The 15,540-nt window shown below is 45.2% G+C and overlaps 1 protein-coding gene across 1 annotated transcript in view; it reads left to right on the top strand.

Moving 5' to 3' along the window:
* The window catches only part of LOC129352199 (multiple epidermal growth factor-like domains protein 11), a 63,498-nt gene extending 48,993 nt beyond the window's left edge, over nucleotides 1–14,505 (top strand). The window contains exons 7-12 of the mRNA XM_055021062.1: nucleotides 4,105–4,351; nucleotides 5,631–5,751; nucleotides 7,340–7,476; nucleotides 11,868–12,080; nucleotides 12,965–13,139; nucleotides 14,177–14,505. Of these exons, the coding sequence (XP_054877037.1) occupies nucleotides 4,105–4,351; nucleotides 5,631–5,751; nucleotides 7,340–7,476; nucleotides 11,868–12,080; nucleotides 12,965–13,139; nucleotides 14,177–14,224 (941 nt within the window). The 3' untranslated portion in view covers nucleotides 14,225–14,505. The remainder of the gene's footprint in view (nucleotides 1–4,104; nucleotides 4,352–5,630; nucleotides 5,752–7,339; nucleotides 7,477–11,867; nucleotides 12,081–12,964; nucleotides 13,140–14,176) is intronic.
* The last annotated feature ends 1,035 nt before the right edge of the window (nucleotides 14,506–15,540 follow it).

Below are 15,540 nucleotides of genomic sequence, written 5' to 3'. Positions count from 1 at the left end.
CAGAGCGTTAAGTTTCCACAAAAAGAAACGATGACAGACAGACAGGAGAGTCAGGTGAACCAACACACAGCCCTGTGGTATGCCTTAGGAAACGCTACGTAGCATGTCATTTAGCACGGACAGCAGAATAAACCTGAACGTTTGATGATTCCATCTTGTTGATCTGAGGCCTGCGGGTTTGATTCCAGCTCCTGGCTCAAGAGTCGCCAGGCTGGGCGCTGAACACGCGGCCGGCCTGACCGAGGCTTTCAGTCGCTGCATGAGTAGAAATGAGTGATATTGGTGGAGTCGTGGTTCTGCAGCCGTTTCCTGATTAAAAGCAGCAGCAGCAGCAGCTCCTCCTGATCAAACTGCATTAAGTCCAGATTCAGCCTTCAGAGTCGTGATGGGACGGATCAGAACCAAACAGGATCATCACGTCGCCTTAAGTCCTGCTGACTGCAACGTTAGGAAGGAATTAGTTTCAGTTTGTTTCTGTAAAAACAACAAAGCGGCAGTTTTAATTTCTTGAAGTCGTTTCTCTCTGAGCTGCTGAAGTTTCCTTCCTGCAGGAGAAGCAAAACGCTGCGACTCTTTAAATCTGGATTTACCTGAAATCGGCTCCGACTCGTCCTGGACTTCATTCCTCCTGTGAACCTTTAAGTCTCTAATTGTCTTCAGTTCGTCCTGCTGAGTCCATTATTCACCTTCACGGCTGCTTTCCTTTCATTCCTCCTTTGTAAATCCATCCTTCTCTTCCTCTGGGTTTTGTTTGTCTGCGTTGTCTGGATCAGACGTTGATGCTGCTCGGTTTCAGCCTCCTGTCAGTTGGTGGGATGGTCACCGCCCAGCAGGCAGAACCGCTGATGATTACAAGCTTCCTGAACATGTTTTATTTCCTCCAAACATGCAGCGAAACATGGAGGAAAGAGTCACACCGTCTGAGGCGTTTACAGAAACCAGCAGCTGAGTTATCACTTCCTGTCGGGTTTATCAGGCGCCGTCATGGAGGAACTTCCACTGCTGCTTCAGTTCAATCAGGAACTTAGTTCTGTACTTTGACTAGGCCATTGTATCAGTCGTAGACATCAGTCTCATTCAGGTTGATCAAAGAGAAAATGTGCATAAAAACACATGAATGATGCGAACTCCATAAAACACAAACATCAAAAATGTATACAAATAAAAAATGCTGCAGCTGCAGGAAACGGAAGCAAAAGGAAAAAGCTGCTTATTGCCAGCAACCGAAAAGCTAGCTACGCTAACCATAAAGCAGTAATCATAAACATTAGCTCTGCTAACGTTTTGCTGCGACACCAAAACGGCTTTGAGCAGAAGCTAATGATGCTAAAGTGCTAAACAAAAACTTAGCTCTGCTATTAGCGCTGAAATGTTCCCACCACTGAACGACGTGAACTCGCTCTGCAAACATAAGACCTCCAGGCCACTAGGGGGAGTCTGGAGTCTGTAATAATGCCAGCGTAAATATGCTGCTGTCCCTTCCAGACCACTGCCCCTAGTGGTCTGGAGGACTTCCCGTTAGCGAAGGGAGTTTTCCATTTTGCTTGTTTTTTATGATTGCAACATTTTGTTTGAAGTTTCAGTGCTTCCGGGTGAAATGCCCAATCATCACCGATGCTAGGAAACTTTCACTCCCCTCATCAGCTGTGTGTCTTTCACATCCAGCCTGAAAGGACTAAGATGCGTTCACTGACCAGAGAAAATGAGACTTTTGAGTTCATGGTTGGGTCAAAACCAGCTTGTTTCTGTCTGTGCATCTCTCCAGTTATTTTACTGTGAATTATTCTGCTGTCGTTATTTTACGCAGCTCTGATGGTCGGAGATGCGTTCTGGTCTCTGCGGCGCTTTTCTCAGAAACCGGAGAGAATCAGCAGCTTGTGGGTTTTTATTGGCGTTGAGAGGTGAGAGCCGCTGTGGACAAACCTCCAAATGATCCTGCAGCAGTTGGCCTTTGCCAGCCCATATTATACTGCTCTTAATTTAGTGCAGAAAGTTCTCCTTAGTGCCAGCGAGCTACTCTTGATCAAAGTCATTAGTCACTTGATTTGGACTCTTTGCTGCTGAATAATTGAGGCGGTGTGAGGATAAAGGATTTGACTGTGCCGGCTCACTAGTTAGAGGAAGTGAGCAGAAACTCTGAGTCTTGGAGAGAAGGACGGGAGGAGGAAACGGCGGACAGGAGGAAGTGAATTAGGGAAAGATTGAAAAGGAGGAGTGTTGATGTGATGAATGCGTTGTCTGCTCTGTCCACCACAGTCCTGATGAAACATTTAGCGTTAGGATATCTGTGAAAGCGCCACCGTGACTCCAGAAAAAACCATCGCCTTCTCCATTCATCCTGCCGCTGGTCACAACGTTTCCCGGGTTTTCCTCCTAACAAATGGCCGCTCACTCAGAGTCCCTGCGCTCAGCATATAATCATACATCAAACATAGAAGTGCTTTTCTCAGATAAAACACAATAATATGTTTTTTCCGTCCCATTAGCTTCCCATCGGGTTCTGGAATATTTCCATGATTCATCACCTCACTGTACGATTTCTGTAAAGTAAATATTGGGAGCAGCTTGGAGGAAAGCATCCCATCACCAAACTGAGAGCAGAAAACCGCGAGTGTTTTATGGATGAAGCAGCCACTTCCTGCCTCCGCCCCTCAGATCTCCGATCAGAAACATGTTTCCCATCTTTCTTCTCCTCGATTCGTTTTCTCCCTACAAATCTGAGGAGTCTGTTCGCTGCGGCGGCGGAGTGAAGCGTCTCTAAAGCCGATAAGAGTCTGAATCTGCATCTGTCCTCATGTCTGAGAGCCAGAGAGTTTCTGAGTGAAGAGGAAGATCTGATGCAGATCCATCAGAGCTGCATGTCGAACAGTTTGTCTCCACTCGGCTCTGCTTCAGCTTCAGCCAGCAGAATAAACCTCCTGTTGATCCAACTTAATCCAAAATAACCTGCTGCTGCTCATCTGAGGAAGAGGAGAGTTTCCACCCAGGATGAAGGAGCAATCAGAGTTGGAGCAGACGGTTCCTCCTCAGCAGCAGAGGTCACATTTAATTCTCCCAGATGATTCCTGCAGTCTGCAGCTAATTCAAACCTGAATGCTAAACACAGGCGGCGGAGACGTTTGTCCTCTTTAACATCAGAGGGAAATGTGGAGCGAATGCTCAAGCAGGTCCAGAGAGCTGTCATCATGACGGACATGAAAACTGTTCCAATCATTTCATCAGGCGGATCTGGGTTTTCATTTTCAGATTCAGAAAGAAAACTTTGAATTTATTTTGATTTTTGTTCCACTTTTTGATGGTTTTTGCTACATGTGATCATTGACGACCTAAACATGCCTGACGACGCCATCTGGACCTGCTGCTGCTGCTGCTGTTCTGATTATTTGTGTTCTGATGTTTGTCATTGAGATCAGAACCTCAGGCGGTTCTGGATCAGAGGAGAAACGTCTCAGTGGCGGAGCCGGCAGGCGACGTTTGGACATTTTCCAGGAGGAAAGCCGTTAGACATATATGGAAATATTTCTGCTGTTTAAGACGTAAACATCCATAAACAACCAATTAGCAGAGAAGCGGATAAATTTAAGCTCCCGCCTCCCCGGTTCATTTTAATCTCCTTCATGACATGAAAACAATTTGTCTCATCAGCTGTAATAATTAGCCAAATTCCTTTATGAAATATTAATTAAGAGCAAGGAAATGTGTGCAGGAGATTTGAACGGAGCTCAGCTTGATGAGAAGCTGCGTTAAAAACCTCACAGTGTGAAGATTTGTCAAAACCTGCAGCAAACAAACAAGCTTCACTGTTTTCAATTAACAGGCAACTTTAAGATTTACAGCGAGAACAAAAATGTTTTTAGACCAAACTGTCAAAATATCAACTCAAACATAATTATTTATAATTCTCAAACAATAAACATTGAACTTTCTGTTACAAATAAACTAAATTAAAGAATCAACAGTTTTCTTGATATCCTGCTGAGTTTTGATTTTCCAAAATGTAAATATTGTTGACATTCTGAACTACATTTGATTCTGACAGTTCAAAGTTCACATTCTCCACCTGTTTGGCAGTGTTTGGTTTTTACCTTCTCTTCCTCTCTTCAGGCTGTGAGAGCGACTTCTGGGGCCCCCACTGCACCAACCGCTGCCAGTGCCGCAACGGCGCCAAATGCAACCCCATAACGGGCGCCTGCGTCTGCACCGACGGCTTCCAGGGCTGGCGCTGCGAGGAGCACTGCCACCACAACCTCTACGGCAAAGACTGCATGCAGGAGTGCCAGTGCCTCAACGGCGCCACCTGCCACCACCAGAGCGGGAAGTGCCTCTGCGCGCCCGGCTACACCGGCAGCTTGTGAGTGGCTCCACCAGAACCCAGACTGAAACTAAACACAGTAATTCACCAAATAAATACGACTGTTAGCTTAGAAATCACTGGCTTAGGGTTAGGGTTAGGGTTAGGGTTAGGGTTGGGGTAGGGTTAGCTAACTGCTGCTGCTGCAGCAGCTGGATCAGTTTTCTGGTTCTGGTCAATCAGGGAGGATTCAGCTTCTATGCACCACAAATCTGGAACAAACTCCCAGAAAACTGCAAAACAGACGAAGCATCAGCTGAATTTCCATCGACATAACGACTGAACTGGAATCAAAAAATAAATCTGTTTAATGGAAACAGCTATTTAAAACACTTTTTTGTTTGATAAAAGTTTTTTGCTCGTCTTGGTGTTTGTCAGATGGAGTAAAATGAGCTGGGAGCTTCTTTAAAGATGAAACTAAAAATCACAGGGAGTTCAGGGAACCAGAGGAGAACAAAAAACACCAGAGAAGCACAAAGAGCATCACTGGAAATGAAATGAAATAAACAAACTAGAATCACCAGAAGAAGAACTGAACAAAGGTAAAACAGCATCAAGGCTGATCTGATCAAAGAAACAGAATAATAAAGAAACCAGAATCAAAACACCAAAAAAACTCAGAATAATCCAGGATGTGACATCAGTATCAAAATTACTACTGGCAGAAATGACAAAGACAACAGGAAGTAGTTGGAGGATCATGGCTCTGTGTGTTTTTTAATGAATTATTGCGCAAACAAACTTTTTCATATATGATTTTTCATGTTTTGGGGACATTAGTTATGGAAACGCAGCTGCTGAGTTCCTTTAAATCAAAGCTGAAAACCCACAGCTGCCTTTGATTAACAGTAACTGGAACATGGATCATCATATCCGATGATTTCTATGATAAAATGTTATGTTTGTTGCTGGTTCACAGTTGTTGATGTAAAACACTTTTTGAAATGTTTTATAAAAATAGAGTGTGATTTTAAAAAGCACAATAGAGAGGAAAGAGAATCTGGAAGCTTTTATTCTAGATTTTTAACATTTTTTTGTCGCATTGAGACATTAATTTGTGTCTTCATGCAACTTTTCCCCAGGAAAACAATATATGATGAAGATATGGGAAGGAATTTATGCTAATTTTCAGATTGAGGTTCGGTAGGGGGAAATCTTTCTCCTGCTGTCTTATGCTGCTGAAATATGTAAATAATAATTTTTGTGTGAGCGGATGAAGTCAGCATCTTTCCCCTGCTGCGTTGCTGCAGATGAAGATGTTTCTGTTTGTCTCCTGCAGCTGTGAGGAGCCCTGTCCTCCAGGTAAACACGGCTCCATGTGCGAGCAGCGCTGCTCCTGTCAGAACGGAGGAACCTGCCATCATGTGACCGGGGAATGCTGCTGCCCGCCCGGCTGGATGGTACGGCCCGCACGCCTCGCCGCACGCTACGCCACACGCCACGCCACACGCCTCACCACACGCCGCGCCACACGCCACGCCGCACACCACGCCACACGCCTCACCACACGCCACGCCACACGCCACGCCACACACCACGCCACACGCCATGCTGCACGCCACGCCACACGCCTCACCACACGCCACGCCACACGCCACGCCACACACCACGCCGCACACCATGCTGCACGCCTCACCCCACGCCACACACCACGCCACACGCCACGCCGCACACCACGCTACACGCCATGCTGCACGCCTCACCCCACGCCACACACCACGCCACACGCCACGCCGCACGCCTCACCACACGCCATGCTGCACGCCTCACCACACGCCTCACCACACGCCACGCCACGCCACACGCCATGCTGCACGCCTCACCACACACCTCACCACACGCCACACCACGCCACACGCCATGCTGCACGCCTCACACCACGCCACACGCCTCACCACACGCCACGCCACACGCCACGCCACACACCACGCCGCACACCATGCTGCACGCCTCACCCCACGCCACACACCACGCCACACACCATGCTGCACGCCTCACCCCACGCCACACACCACGCCACACACCACGCCGCACACCATGCTGCACGCCTCACCCCACGCCACACACCACGCCACACACCACGCCACACACCACGCCGCACACCATGCTGCACGCCTCACCCCACGCCACACACCACGCCACACACCACGCCACACACCACGCCGCACACCATGCTGCACGCCTCACCCCACGCCACACGCCACGCCACACGCCACGCCACACGCCACGCCGCACGCCACGCCACACGCCATGCTGCACGCCTCACCCCACGCCACACGCCACGCCACACGCCATGCTGCACGCCTCACCACACGCCATGCTGCACGCCTCACCACACGCCATGCTGCACGCCTCACCACACGCCTCACCACACGCCACGCCACGCCACACGCCACGCCGCAAACCATCAGAAACATTCTCGCTGCACAAAACAGAGAAAAGCCGAGCGACACCAAACTGTATGGAACACCTTTAGTGTCACAGTAAACTAAAACATAATCCGTTCTGTAGATCTGGGCTGAGATTAGCAGCAGCGTGTGATTTAGCAGAATGTAAAATGCAGCAGCAGAGAAGAAGAGGCAGAAAGTGCCTGACCTGAACCAGCATGGCTGCTTGAACGCCGCTTCTCTCCAGAAACAAGATGGCGGATAGCAGGAGTTAGCTTACCAGAGCTGCATCTGGAAACCATGTACAAGGTGGTGGAGGTATGATGCTTTGGGAACCTGGAAGCCTTGCAGTCATGGCTTTCCGCTCAAAGTTTTCTAGAGTCCGATGTGGATCCATCTGTCCAACAGCTGAAGCTCGATCCGTTAGCAATGAATTACGCAAAAACAAATCATTTACGTTTGTGCCAGATAATTAGTGACTTTGGTGAAATATCATCGGTCAAATTATGAATACGGCTAGACCCATATAATACTTTATTTTCCATAAAATGTGCAGAGAGTAGAAAGTGAGTTTGTTCTGACCCGCTCCTCTCTCCGTCAGGGTCCGGTCTGCGCCCAGCCGTGCCCCTTCGGCTGGTTCGGCACCAACTGCTCCGAGGAATGCACGTGTCAGAACGGAGGCCTGTGTGACCACATCAGCGGCGTGTGTCAGTGCACCGCCGGCTACATCGGAGAGAGGTGAGCTACCTGCAGCTCAGGACCCACTGGTGCCCCCAACTGGGCAAAAACATCACATTTTTACCTGGTATGAAATCAAATGTACAAGTGTGGATCTAAGAGGAGAAGCGAAATGAAATGTCCCGGCAGCGTAGACTGCTTCCTGCGCCACAAAATAGGAGCATCCAATGTGCAGTCAAGGGACGCTAATGCTAAACTGCTACACCATTACGGTGTTTAGGCAATGCTAATGCTAAAGCGCTACACCATCACGATGTTTAGGGGACGCTAATGCTAAACTGCTACACCATCACGGTGTTTAGGGGACGCTAATGCTAAACTGCTACACCATTACGGTGTTTAGGCAATGCTAATGCTAAAGCGCTACACCATCACGATGTTTAGGGGACGCTAATGCTAAACTGCTACACCATCACGGTGTTTAGGGGACGCTAATGCTAAACTGCTACACCATCACGGTGTTTAGGGGACGCTAATGCTAAACTGCTACACCATCACGATGTTTAGGGGACGCTAATGCTAAACTGCTACACCATCACGGTGTTTAGGGGACGCTAATGCTAAACTGCTACACCATCACGGTGTTTAGGGGACGCTAATGCTAAACTGCTACACCATCACGGTGTTTAGGGGACGCTAATGCTAAACTGCTACACCATCACGGTGTTTAGGGGACGCTAATGCTAAACTGCTACACCATCATGGTGTTTAGGCTATGCTAATGCTAAACTGCTACACCATCACGATGTTTAGGGGACGCTAATGCTAAACTGCTACACCATCACGGTGTTTAGGGGATGCTAATGCTAAACTGCTACACCATCACAGTGTTTAGGGGATGGTAATGCTAAAGCGCTACACCATCACGGTGTTTAGGGGATGCTAATGCTAAACTGCTACACCATCACGGTGTTTAGGGGACGCTAATGCTAAACTGCTACACCATCATGGTGTTTAGGGGACGCTAATGCTAAAGCGCTACACCATCACGGTGTTTAGGGGACGCTAATGCTACAGCGCTACACCATCACGGTGTTTAGGGGACGCTAATGCTAAAGTGCTAACTTCATCTCTGCTTGAGCAACAGTTTAACTTTGACAAGATAATTAGATGTTCTGTAATCCCTCAGCTGTTGTATTTGTTTCAATCTTGTTGTCTTGTGTTTAATTTAGTTTATGAATTTATTCAATGTTACTAAATCAAGGAAAGTTCAGTTTGCTAAACATTTTCAAACTTAGCTAAACTGCTAAAGGGAAGTTAGCCCTGCTATTAGTGCATTAGCGGATTAGCGGCTGCACCCTCCTCACTTCCTGTAAGTTACTTAAAGTAGGAAGAAGACGATAATCAGTGCAGATCTGAAGCTCAGTGAGAAGTCTGCCCATTTGCCTTAATAAAAAAAAAAAGAAAGGTAATCCATTTTGTAAGTTTTTCTGGACTGGATTGAATTTCTTTGTCTCGGCAGTAAAAGCTGGAATTGGTTCAGTGTCTGTTTTCACTGAAGCCATTTTAGCAGAGTTTGGTTCATCAAAGTCCGCTTTGCAGTGGAAGTCATCAGATATAAGCCACTTTATTTGGTATGAAATGTCTGCAGTGATTAAATATAAAACGTCTCCATTTGCATCAGGACGTAGAAAGTCGGCCTGGGGGCTGAAAATGGCCCCCGACCCGCAGCTTGGACTCCCCGGCTATAACCCTTCCATCCTGCGGCCTCCATCTTCCTCCACCACAATCATTATTCTCATTCCAGCCAAATGACTTCCATCCATCCGGCTCCAGACAGCTGAATTAGCCTACATGGAATAATTCCCAGACTGCCTTCTCGTCCTCTCGTCCGGGTTCTAATGGAATTATCCCAGATAAGAGTCGCCGTGATTTAAACGTGACGCTCAACAGAAGTCCTCACCGCGCCGCTTTAATTGAGTGATTTGTCTGTTTCTTAATGGTTTCTGCTGCTGGACGTGTGAAGAATGCAGCGGGCCGGACTCGGCCGCCTCTTTCAGAAACTCTGCTGCCTTTGGGGTTGTGGGTTCAACGCTGAGCCTGTTGACCTCCTGAGGGGCAGAGTGACACCGGGCCGGCCGGTTCAGCAGCAGCCTCATTCATCAGCCTCTGAATAATAAATGAATGTTTGAAGGACGATTCTTCCCACTCCTAACATTTATTGTTAGATCTGTTCATTATTCAGATTTTTATCTCTTTTTTTCTTTTCGGTGTAAAATCAGATTTTTTAGTGTTTATTTTTGTTTCTGTACTAAAAATATTTAATTCTGTAACAAACTTAATTTAAAAAATCATCCATTAACCAAAAGTGGGATTTGGGTGTTCTTGTTGAGGCTGATGTCTGCTGCTGTAGCAGTCTGTAGGACAGAGTCTGCAGACGCTTCTGACTGAAGACTCGCTCCTTCATGTCCATCATGTTTTTATATTATGACCCACAGAACAGAACCGGCTTTCTCTAACAGGTTCTTGAGCTTTTTAAGGCGGCATCATTCCCTCCGGCTCTGTTCAGTCCACCTTAATCCAACTCCAGTCCATCTGCCTAGTCAAAGTCTGGTCCAGTTGGTGTGAATGCTAATCGACCTCTGACCTCTGGTCCTCTGGTCCTCCAGACCTTAGTCTGGGTTCAGTTTGAATGTGAAAGCCAAGCGGACCGGAGACCGCTCCAAAAGCAGGAAGCGGACTTCATTGCAGGGCATTCTGGGTAAATCCAATCTAAGCTAACATGCTAGCCTAGCGCTAGCAGCAGAAATGGCTCCTGCTCTTCAGCCAAAGACTAAAGAGAAATCACTAAACTCTGATGCCTCCATCTTGTTTCATCTGGTGAAACAGGAAGTTGCTCTCAGCGTCTTCAGTTGTTCTTGGTGCAGCGCCCCCACAGGCCAGGAGGGGAACAGGTTGGTTTGACTCAGAACCACAGCAGCTGGAGGTGGAGCAGATGTTCTGGTTCTAGTGGAACCGGGTCTAACAGGAGGAGTTGATGATGAGACTCTGAACTCCCTCAGCGTCTCTGGACTCGGTTCTGGACCTTCTCTGATCCGCCCGGCGACTGCTGAGTCATCCAAGTCTTTGGGTGCCTGGAGTCGGACCTCTGCTGGAGTCTGAGGTCCGAGTCCCGTCGCCGTGGCGCTGCTGTCCTCCAACCAAATCCGCCAACGGAGGTTTTTCAGTGGAAGTCCTGAAAGTTTATCAGGAACTCTGGAAGGAAGCAGGAGGATTTCTCCAGTTTATTCCGACTCCTGAATGAAACGTTGAATTAAAACATTAACTGATTATCTGCCATCATGTTCCTCTGGCAGGTGTTTCCATTATTTTCAAGACCTCGTTAATATCACTGAGTGCAGGCTAATAAACACAACAAAAGGTTTTCCCGGCAGCGCAGACTGCTTCCTCCTCGCTGATCCTGCAGCTGGATTTACGCCGCTCGGCAACTCTTCCAATAAAAGCCTTCATAAAGGAGGATTTACGGCGCCGCCGCCGCCTTGTCGACCGCAGTCATTTAATAACGCCGTGTCTAATAAAGCTCCCAACAAGGCATCTGCAAGTCAAACGCGTTGCCGTCGGCTTGCGGCTGCAGGAGGATCTGAAGCAGAAACATCTGGAGGCAAACAGCTGCTTTCATTTCCAGAAAACAAAATAAATCAACAATAATCTGATTCATCAGCCATAAACTGGACCTCCACTGGTTCTGACTGGTTTCTGTTTATTAAATATCAAAAAGCATGGAGAAATTATTCACTTTTAAGATTTTTAATTCAGCACTTTGTTTACATTTATTTTTATATTTCTAAAAATTATTTAGAGTTTTTATTTTTTTTATTTTCTTATTGTTGTATTTTAGTATCTTACTTATTTTTCCATTTTTTTATTTTATTCTGGTTCATTTTATTTTATTCTTTTCAACTTTTGAATATTTTATGTTTTTCTTTTATAAATGTTCTTTATATTTTAAAACTTTATTTTAGCTTCAGGTTTTAATTTACTTTCATAAATTTTATTTCATTTTAATTCTGCCATTACGTTTGATGTTTTGTTTAGTTTCTCGTGCTGCATGTTGTTTTATCTGATAATTTTTTAAGCATCTTTTTTTTTATTTGGATTATTATTATACTATTTATTTTCTTATTTTGGATATATATGTGCATTTTATTTATTTATTTAGTTTTTTATTTTATTTTTAGTATTTTTTTTATTTTTTTTTCCATTTTTATTTATTTTCATTAACTTCAGTGTTTTAAGGTTCAATGAATTAAGATAAATGAATTTTATAAAACCGAGATGTAAAAGTGTAAATAAATATTTTTGAAGACAGACAGATGGAAACGTTTGTTGGATTAAAAATGAAACCTGGTAACCAGGGCAGCAGGATGATGTAACTTCCTGTTCCTGTCCAGGTGCCAGGAGGAATGTCCCGTGGGAACGTACGGCCCGCAGTGCGCCCATAAGTGCGACTGCCTGAACCGGGCCCGGTGCTACCACATCAACGGGGCGTGTCTCTGCAGCGAGGGCTTCAAGGGCCCCAGCTGCCAGGACCGGTTCTGCCCCGCCGGCCTCTACGGACTGCTCTGCGACAAGATCTGCCCCTGCAAGGGCAACAACACGCTCAGGTGGGGCAAACAGCACGTTCCACTCCTCGTGCTTCCTCAGGTTTTACTGAGGCTGGGATGTTCAAAGTGAGGTCCTCGGGCCATTTGCGGCCCTCGGAGAGATTCTGTGCGGCCCACCGACTGCTGCTGACGAAGCGCCGAAAACAAATTACTGTGAAATGAGGCAAATTGAATAAAAATGAAGAAAACTTGAGCAATAACATAAAATATTTATCTTTTATCAACTACAATTTTACTTTCATTTCAATTGAAAAGTGAGGCTGAAACCATCAATTAAGTAACCTGTCCTAATTTATTAATCGATTAATCGTTAACTGGAGCACACAGCCTCTGAAAGCAGGAATGAAGCTCAATTGCACAAAAATATACAGATTTTAATCAAAAATGATTCATTTTCTTATTAAAAGGGCACATTTGCATATTTTAATGTTTTTCTAATATGGTATAAAAAAAATTAAGAAATCTGTTGCATGTGCCAATTATGTGATTAATCATTATTCATTAATTGATAAATAAAATAACTTAATTGCATCCAGTAACTTTTACTCCACAGATTAAACTGGGCGAAATAATGAGGTTATAAAACAAACGCAGCGGCTCGTTCTGCTGCAGCTGAAACTGATTATTTCTGCGAGTTTCATCAAAATGTTTCTCATTTCATTTGTTTTTATTGAAGGCAAAGTTTCAGCTTTGGCTTCATTTTTCACTTTTTGGTCCATTTTGGGTTTGTTTTTATTTTTTGTTTCCTGTATTTAATGTTGATAATTTACCCAAAAACTTTTTTATGTGTCTGTTTTTAATCATTTTAACTTGGCAGTCGTCGCCCTTCATGTGAAATGTTTGTGCAGCCCTGGTCTAAGAGCCTCTTCCCCGTTGCCCCCCAGCTGCCACCCGCTGTCCGGGGAATGCACCTGCGCCGCCGGATGGGCGGGGCTTTACTGCAACGAGACCTGCCCCGCCGGGTACTATGGCGACGGCTGCAAGGAGCCGTGCGACTGCGCCAACGGAGCCGACTGCGACGGCGTGAGCGGAGCCTGCGTCTGCGCGCCGGGGTTCATCGTGAGTGAACAAACACGACACCGTTCAAAATGGCCGACCTGCCGGAGGGAAGCGAATATTACAGATGAAACTAGAGAGCAAAAAAAACACGGATCCTGGATGTTACGTCCATCATCTGCTGAGGTTTCATTCCAATATCTCATAAATATTCAGACCCTTTTAATCTCATCAAACTTCAGTGGATTTAATGTGACAGAGCAGCAGGAATGATAATATTCATTTCTTCATCGTTTCTTTTACAGGACACTGTTGTGTGTTTTCATTTAGTTTTGTCATTTTTAAGGCAGAAATGATTTTTTTATCTTCCACATTGATGTGGAAAGAGTTTTAGTTTTAGATTGATTTAAAATGAAGCGAACAGTTTAAAACATCTTTTATCATCAGTTCTTAATAATCAGTTCTTAATAATCTCTCCTGGTGTTTTATGCATTATTGTTAAGATATTTGTGATTTGTTTGTTTTGAAACCAACAAAGTTTCATTTGCTTTATTTTCTGCATTTTTAAACGTTCAGAAAAGCTTTTTGTTGCTTACCCATAATGCAACAGATCAACTTTTAACTCTGTGTAATTTAGTAAATTCTGCTCTTAACTTCAGCCGTCATTAGTTGATGAGGCGATAAATAATGAGCGGAGGGAAAGTTTTCTTTCTTCTGGGTGGAAGCTTTGATGCGCTGCTGTTGACTCGACCCGGTCTAATGAACGGCTGTCAGACGCGCCGCGTCTCACCGGATTGCATCAGCCGCCGGTCCGATCGCGGCAAACGGCTGCAACAAATCAAAGGGATTTCCTCAGAAACACTGGAGCTGCGTCTCTGCTGTGAAGAATGGAGCTTGTTCCTGAGCGACGCCTTCACATGCAGGTGCAGGGAATGCGTGCAGCTGCTGGACCTGCTGACTCAGCAGGAGCTGCAGGTCAGAGTAACGAGGGGAAGAAAAAAACAACCTTTCAGAAAACATGCTCAGCTTCAGATCTCCTCCAGACGACAGAAAATATGGGTTTTTATTGCAAATATTAAAATAATTTCTGTTTTGTTTAGTTTCATGTGCGAGGAGCCGAGTTGGAGAGCAGGTGTGACAGGAAATGATCGTCTCTCGTTCAGGAGGAGAGGTTGCTGTAACGTTATCGACTCGATGCCAGGTTTCCTGAAAATGTTTCCACTGGAGCTTTATCAATTAATTACAGATATTTTAATATCGTCACATCAGATGGTCCAGAACATTCAAACTGTGATCAAATCCAGTCAACAACTTTTTTTACTTTCAGTCCAAATCAACTAAACAAACTGAACGTTTGTTTTTATGTTGCCAAAGTCTTTGAATTATGTCAGATTTTAATCAAATTTGTTTTTAGCTCCACAAACTGAACTGTGACTTTATTACACAGTAACATTTTAAATATATTGTAAATATAAATGTATTCTATTATACTTCAATAAATTGATTTCAATGAATTAATTAAGTAGATTTTCATGTTTTAAACATTTTAATCACATTTAATTAAAAAAGAAGGTTCTTGCTGGAACCTTTGAAGTCGTGTGTTTCTGGTACGTCCCTAAAATCTGATGCACAGCTACATTCGCTAACAGCAGAGCTGCAGGTTCATTTCTGCTTCTGAACGATCTGATTGGGCGCTGGAAAACACCAAGGAGTTAGCCTAGCTTAAAATAGCATCTCAATGCTAAGCATGTAGCAGCTAATGCTAATGTTAGCATCCACAGTGGCCGTTGTAAAGCCGGGTAAAATAACACTTTGCTCCGGTCCGATGGTTGAAGAACAGATTCAAAATGATAAATATTTGCAGAACCGTTGATCTGCTGTGATGAAGCCACTTCATCTACTGAATGTAATTCAGAGCAACATCATTTATTCATGCAGAAAACATTTTAAAAACTGGCTCTTGGAAACGGTGATTATATGGAAACCAATGAGTTTATGGTTGTTTCATACATTTCTTATCCAGTAATTGTTTTAATTATGTGTTTCAACACCAAGAGGGAAATTATTTACACACAAACATTTTGTTTATTTATAAATATTCATTCTAACATGTTGTCCCATTTATAAAAATTAAAACCATGAATCATTTTAGGTAATTATTTTGTTGTTCTGTTGCATAAAATCCTAATAAAACACTAAAGTTTATTTCTATTAGCTGAAACACGTTGAGCTTTTTATTTGAAAAGCTGTGAAGTGATTGCGGGTTAGTTTAGAGTGTGTGTGTCCCTCCGCGGCCCTCCGGGGCCCTCCACCGCCCCTCGCTGCCCCCCAATGCCCTCCGGGGCCCCCCACTGCCCCTCGCTGCCCCCAATGCCCTCCGGGGCCCCTCGCTGCCCTCCGGGGCCCCCCACTGCCCCTAGCTGCCCCCCAATGCCCTCCGGGGCCCCTCGCTGCCCTCCGCAGC

The sequence above is a fragment of the Poeciliopsis prolifica genome, unplaced genomic scaffold, assembly GCF_027474105.1.
Source record: "Poeciliopsis prolifica strain line A6 unplaced genomic scaffold, Auburn_PproV2 SCAFFOLD073, whole genome shotgun sequence".
Classification (NCBI taxonomy): Eukaryota; Metazoa; Chordata; class Actinopteri; order Cyprinodontiformes; family Poeciliidae; genus Poeciliopsis; species Poeciliopsis prolifica.
This window is presented reverse-complemented; position numbering and strand designations above follow the sequence as displayed.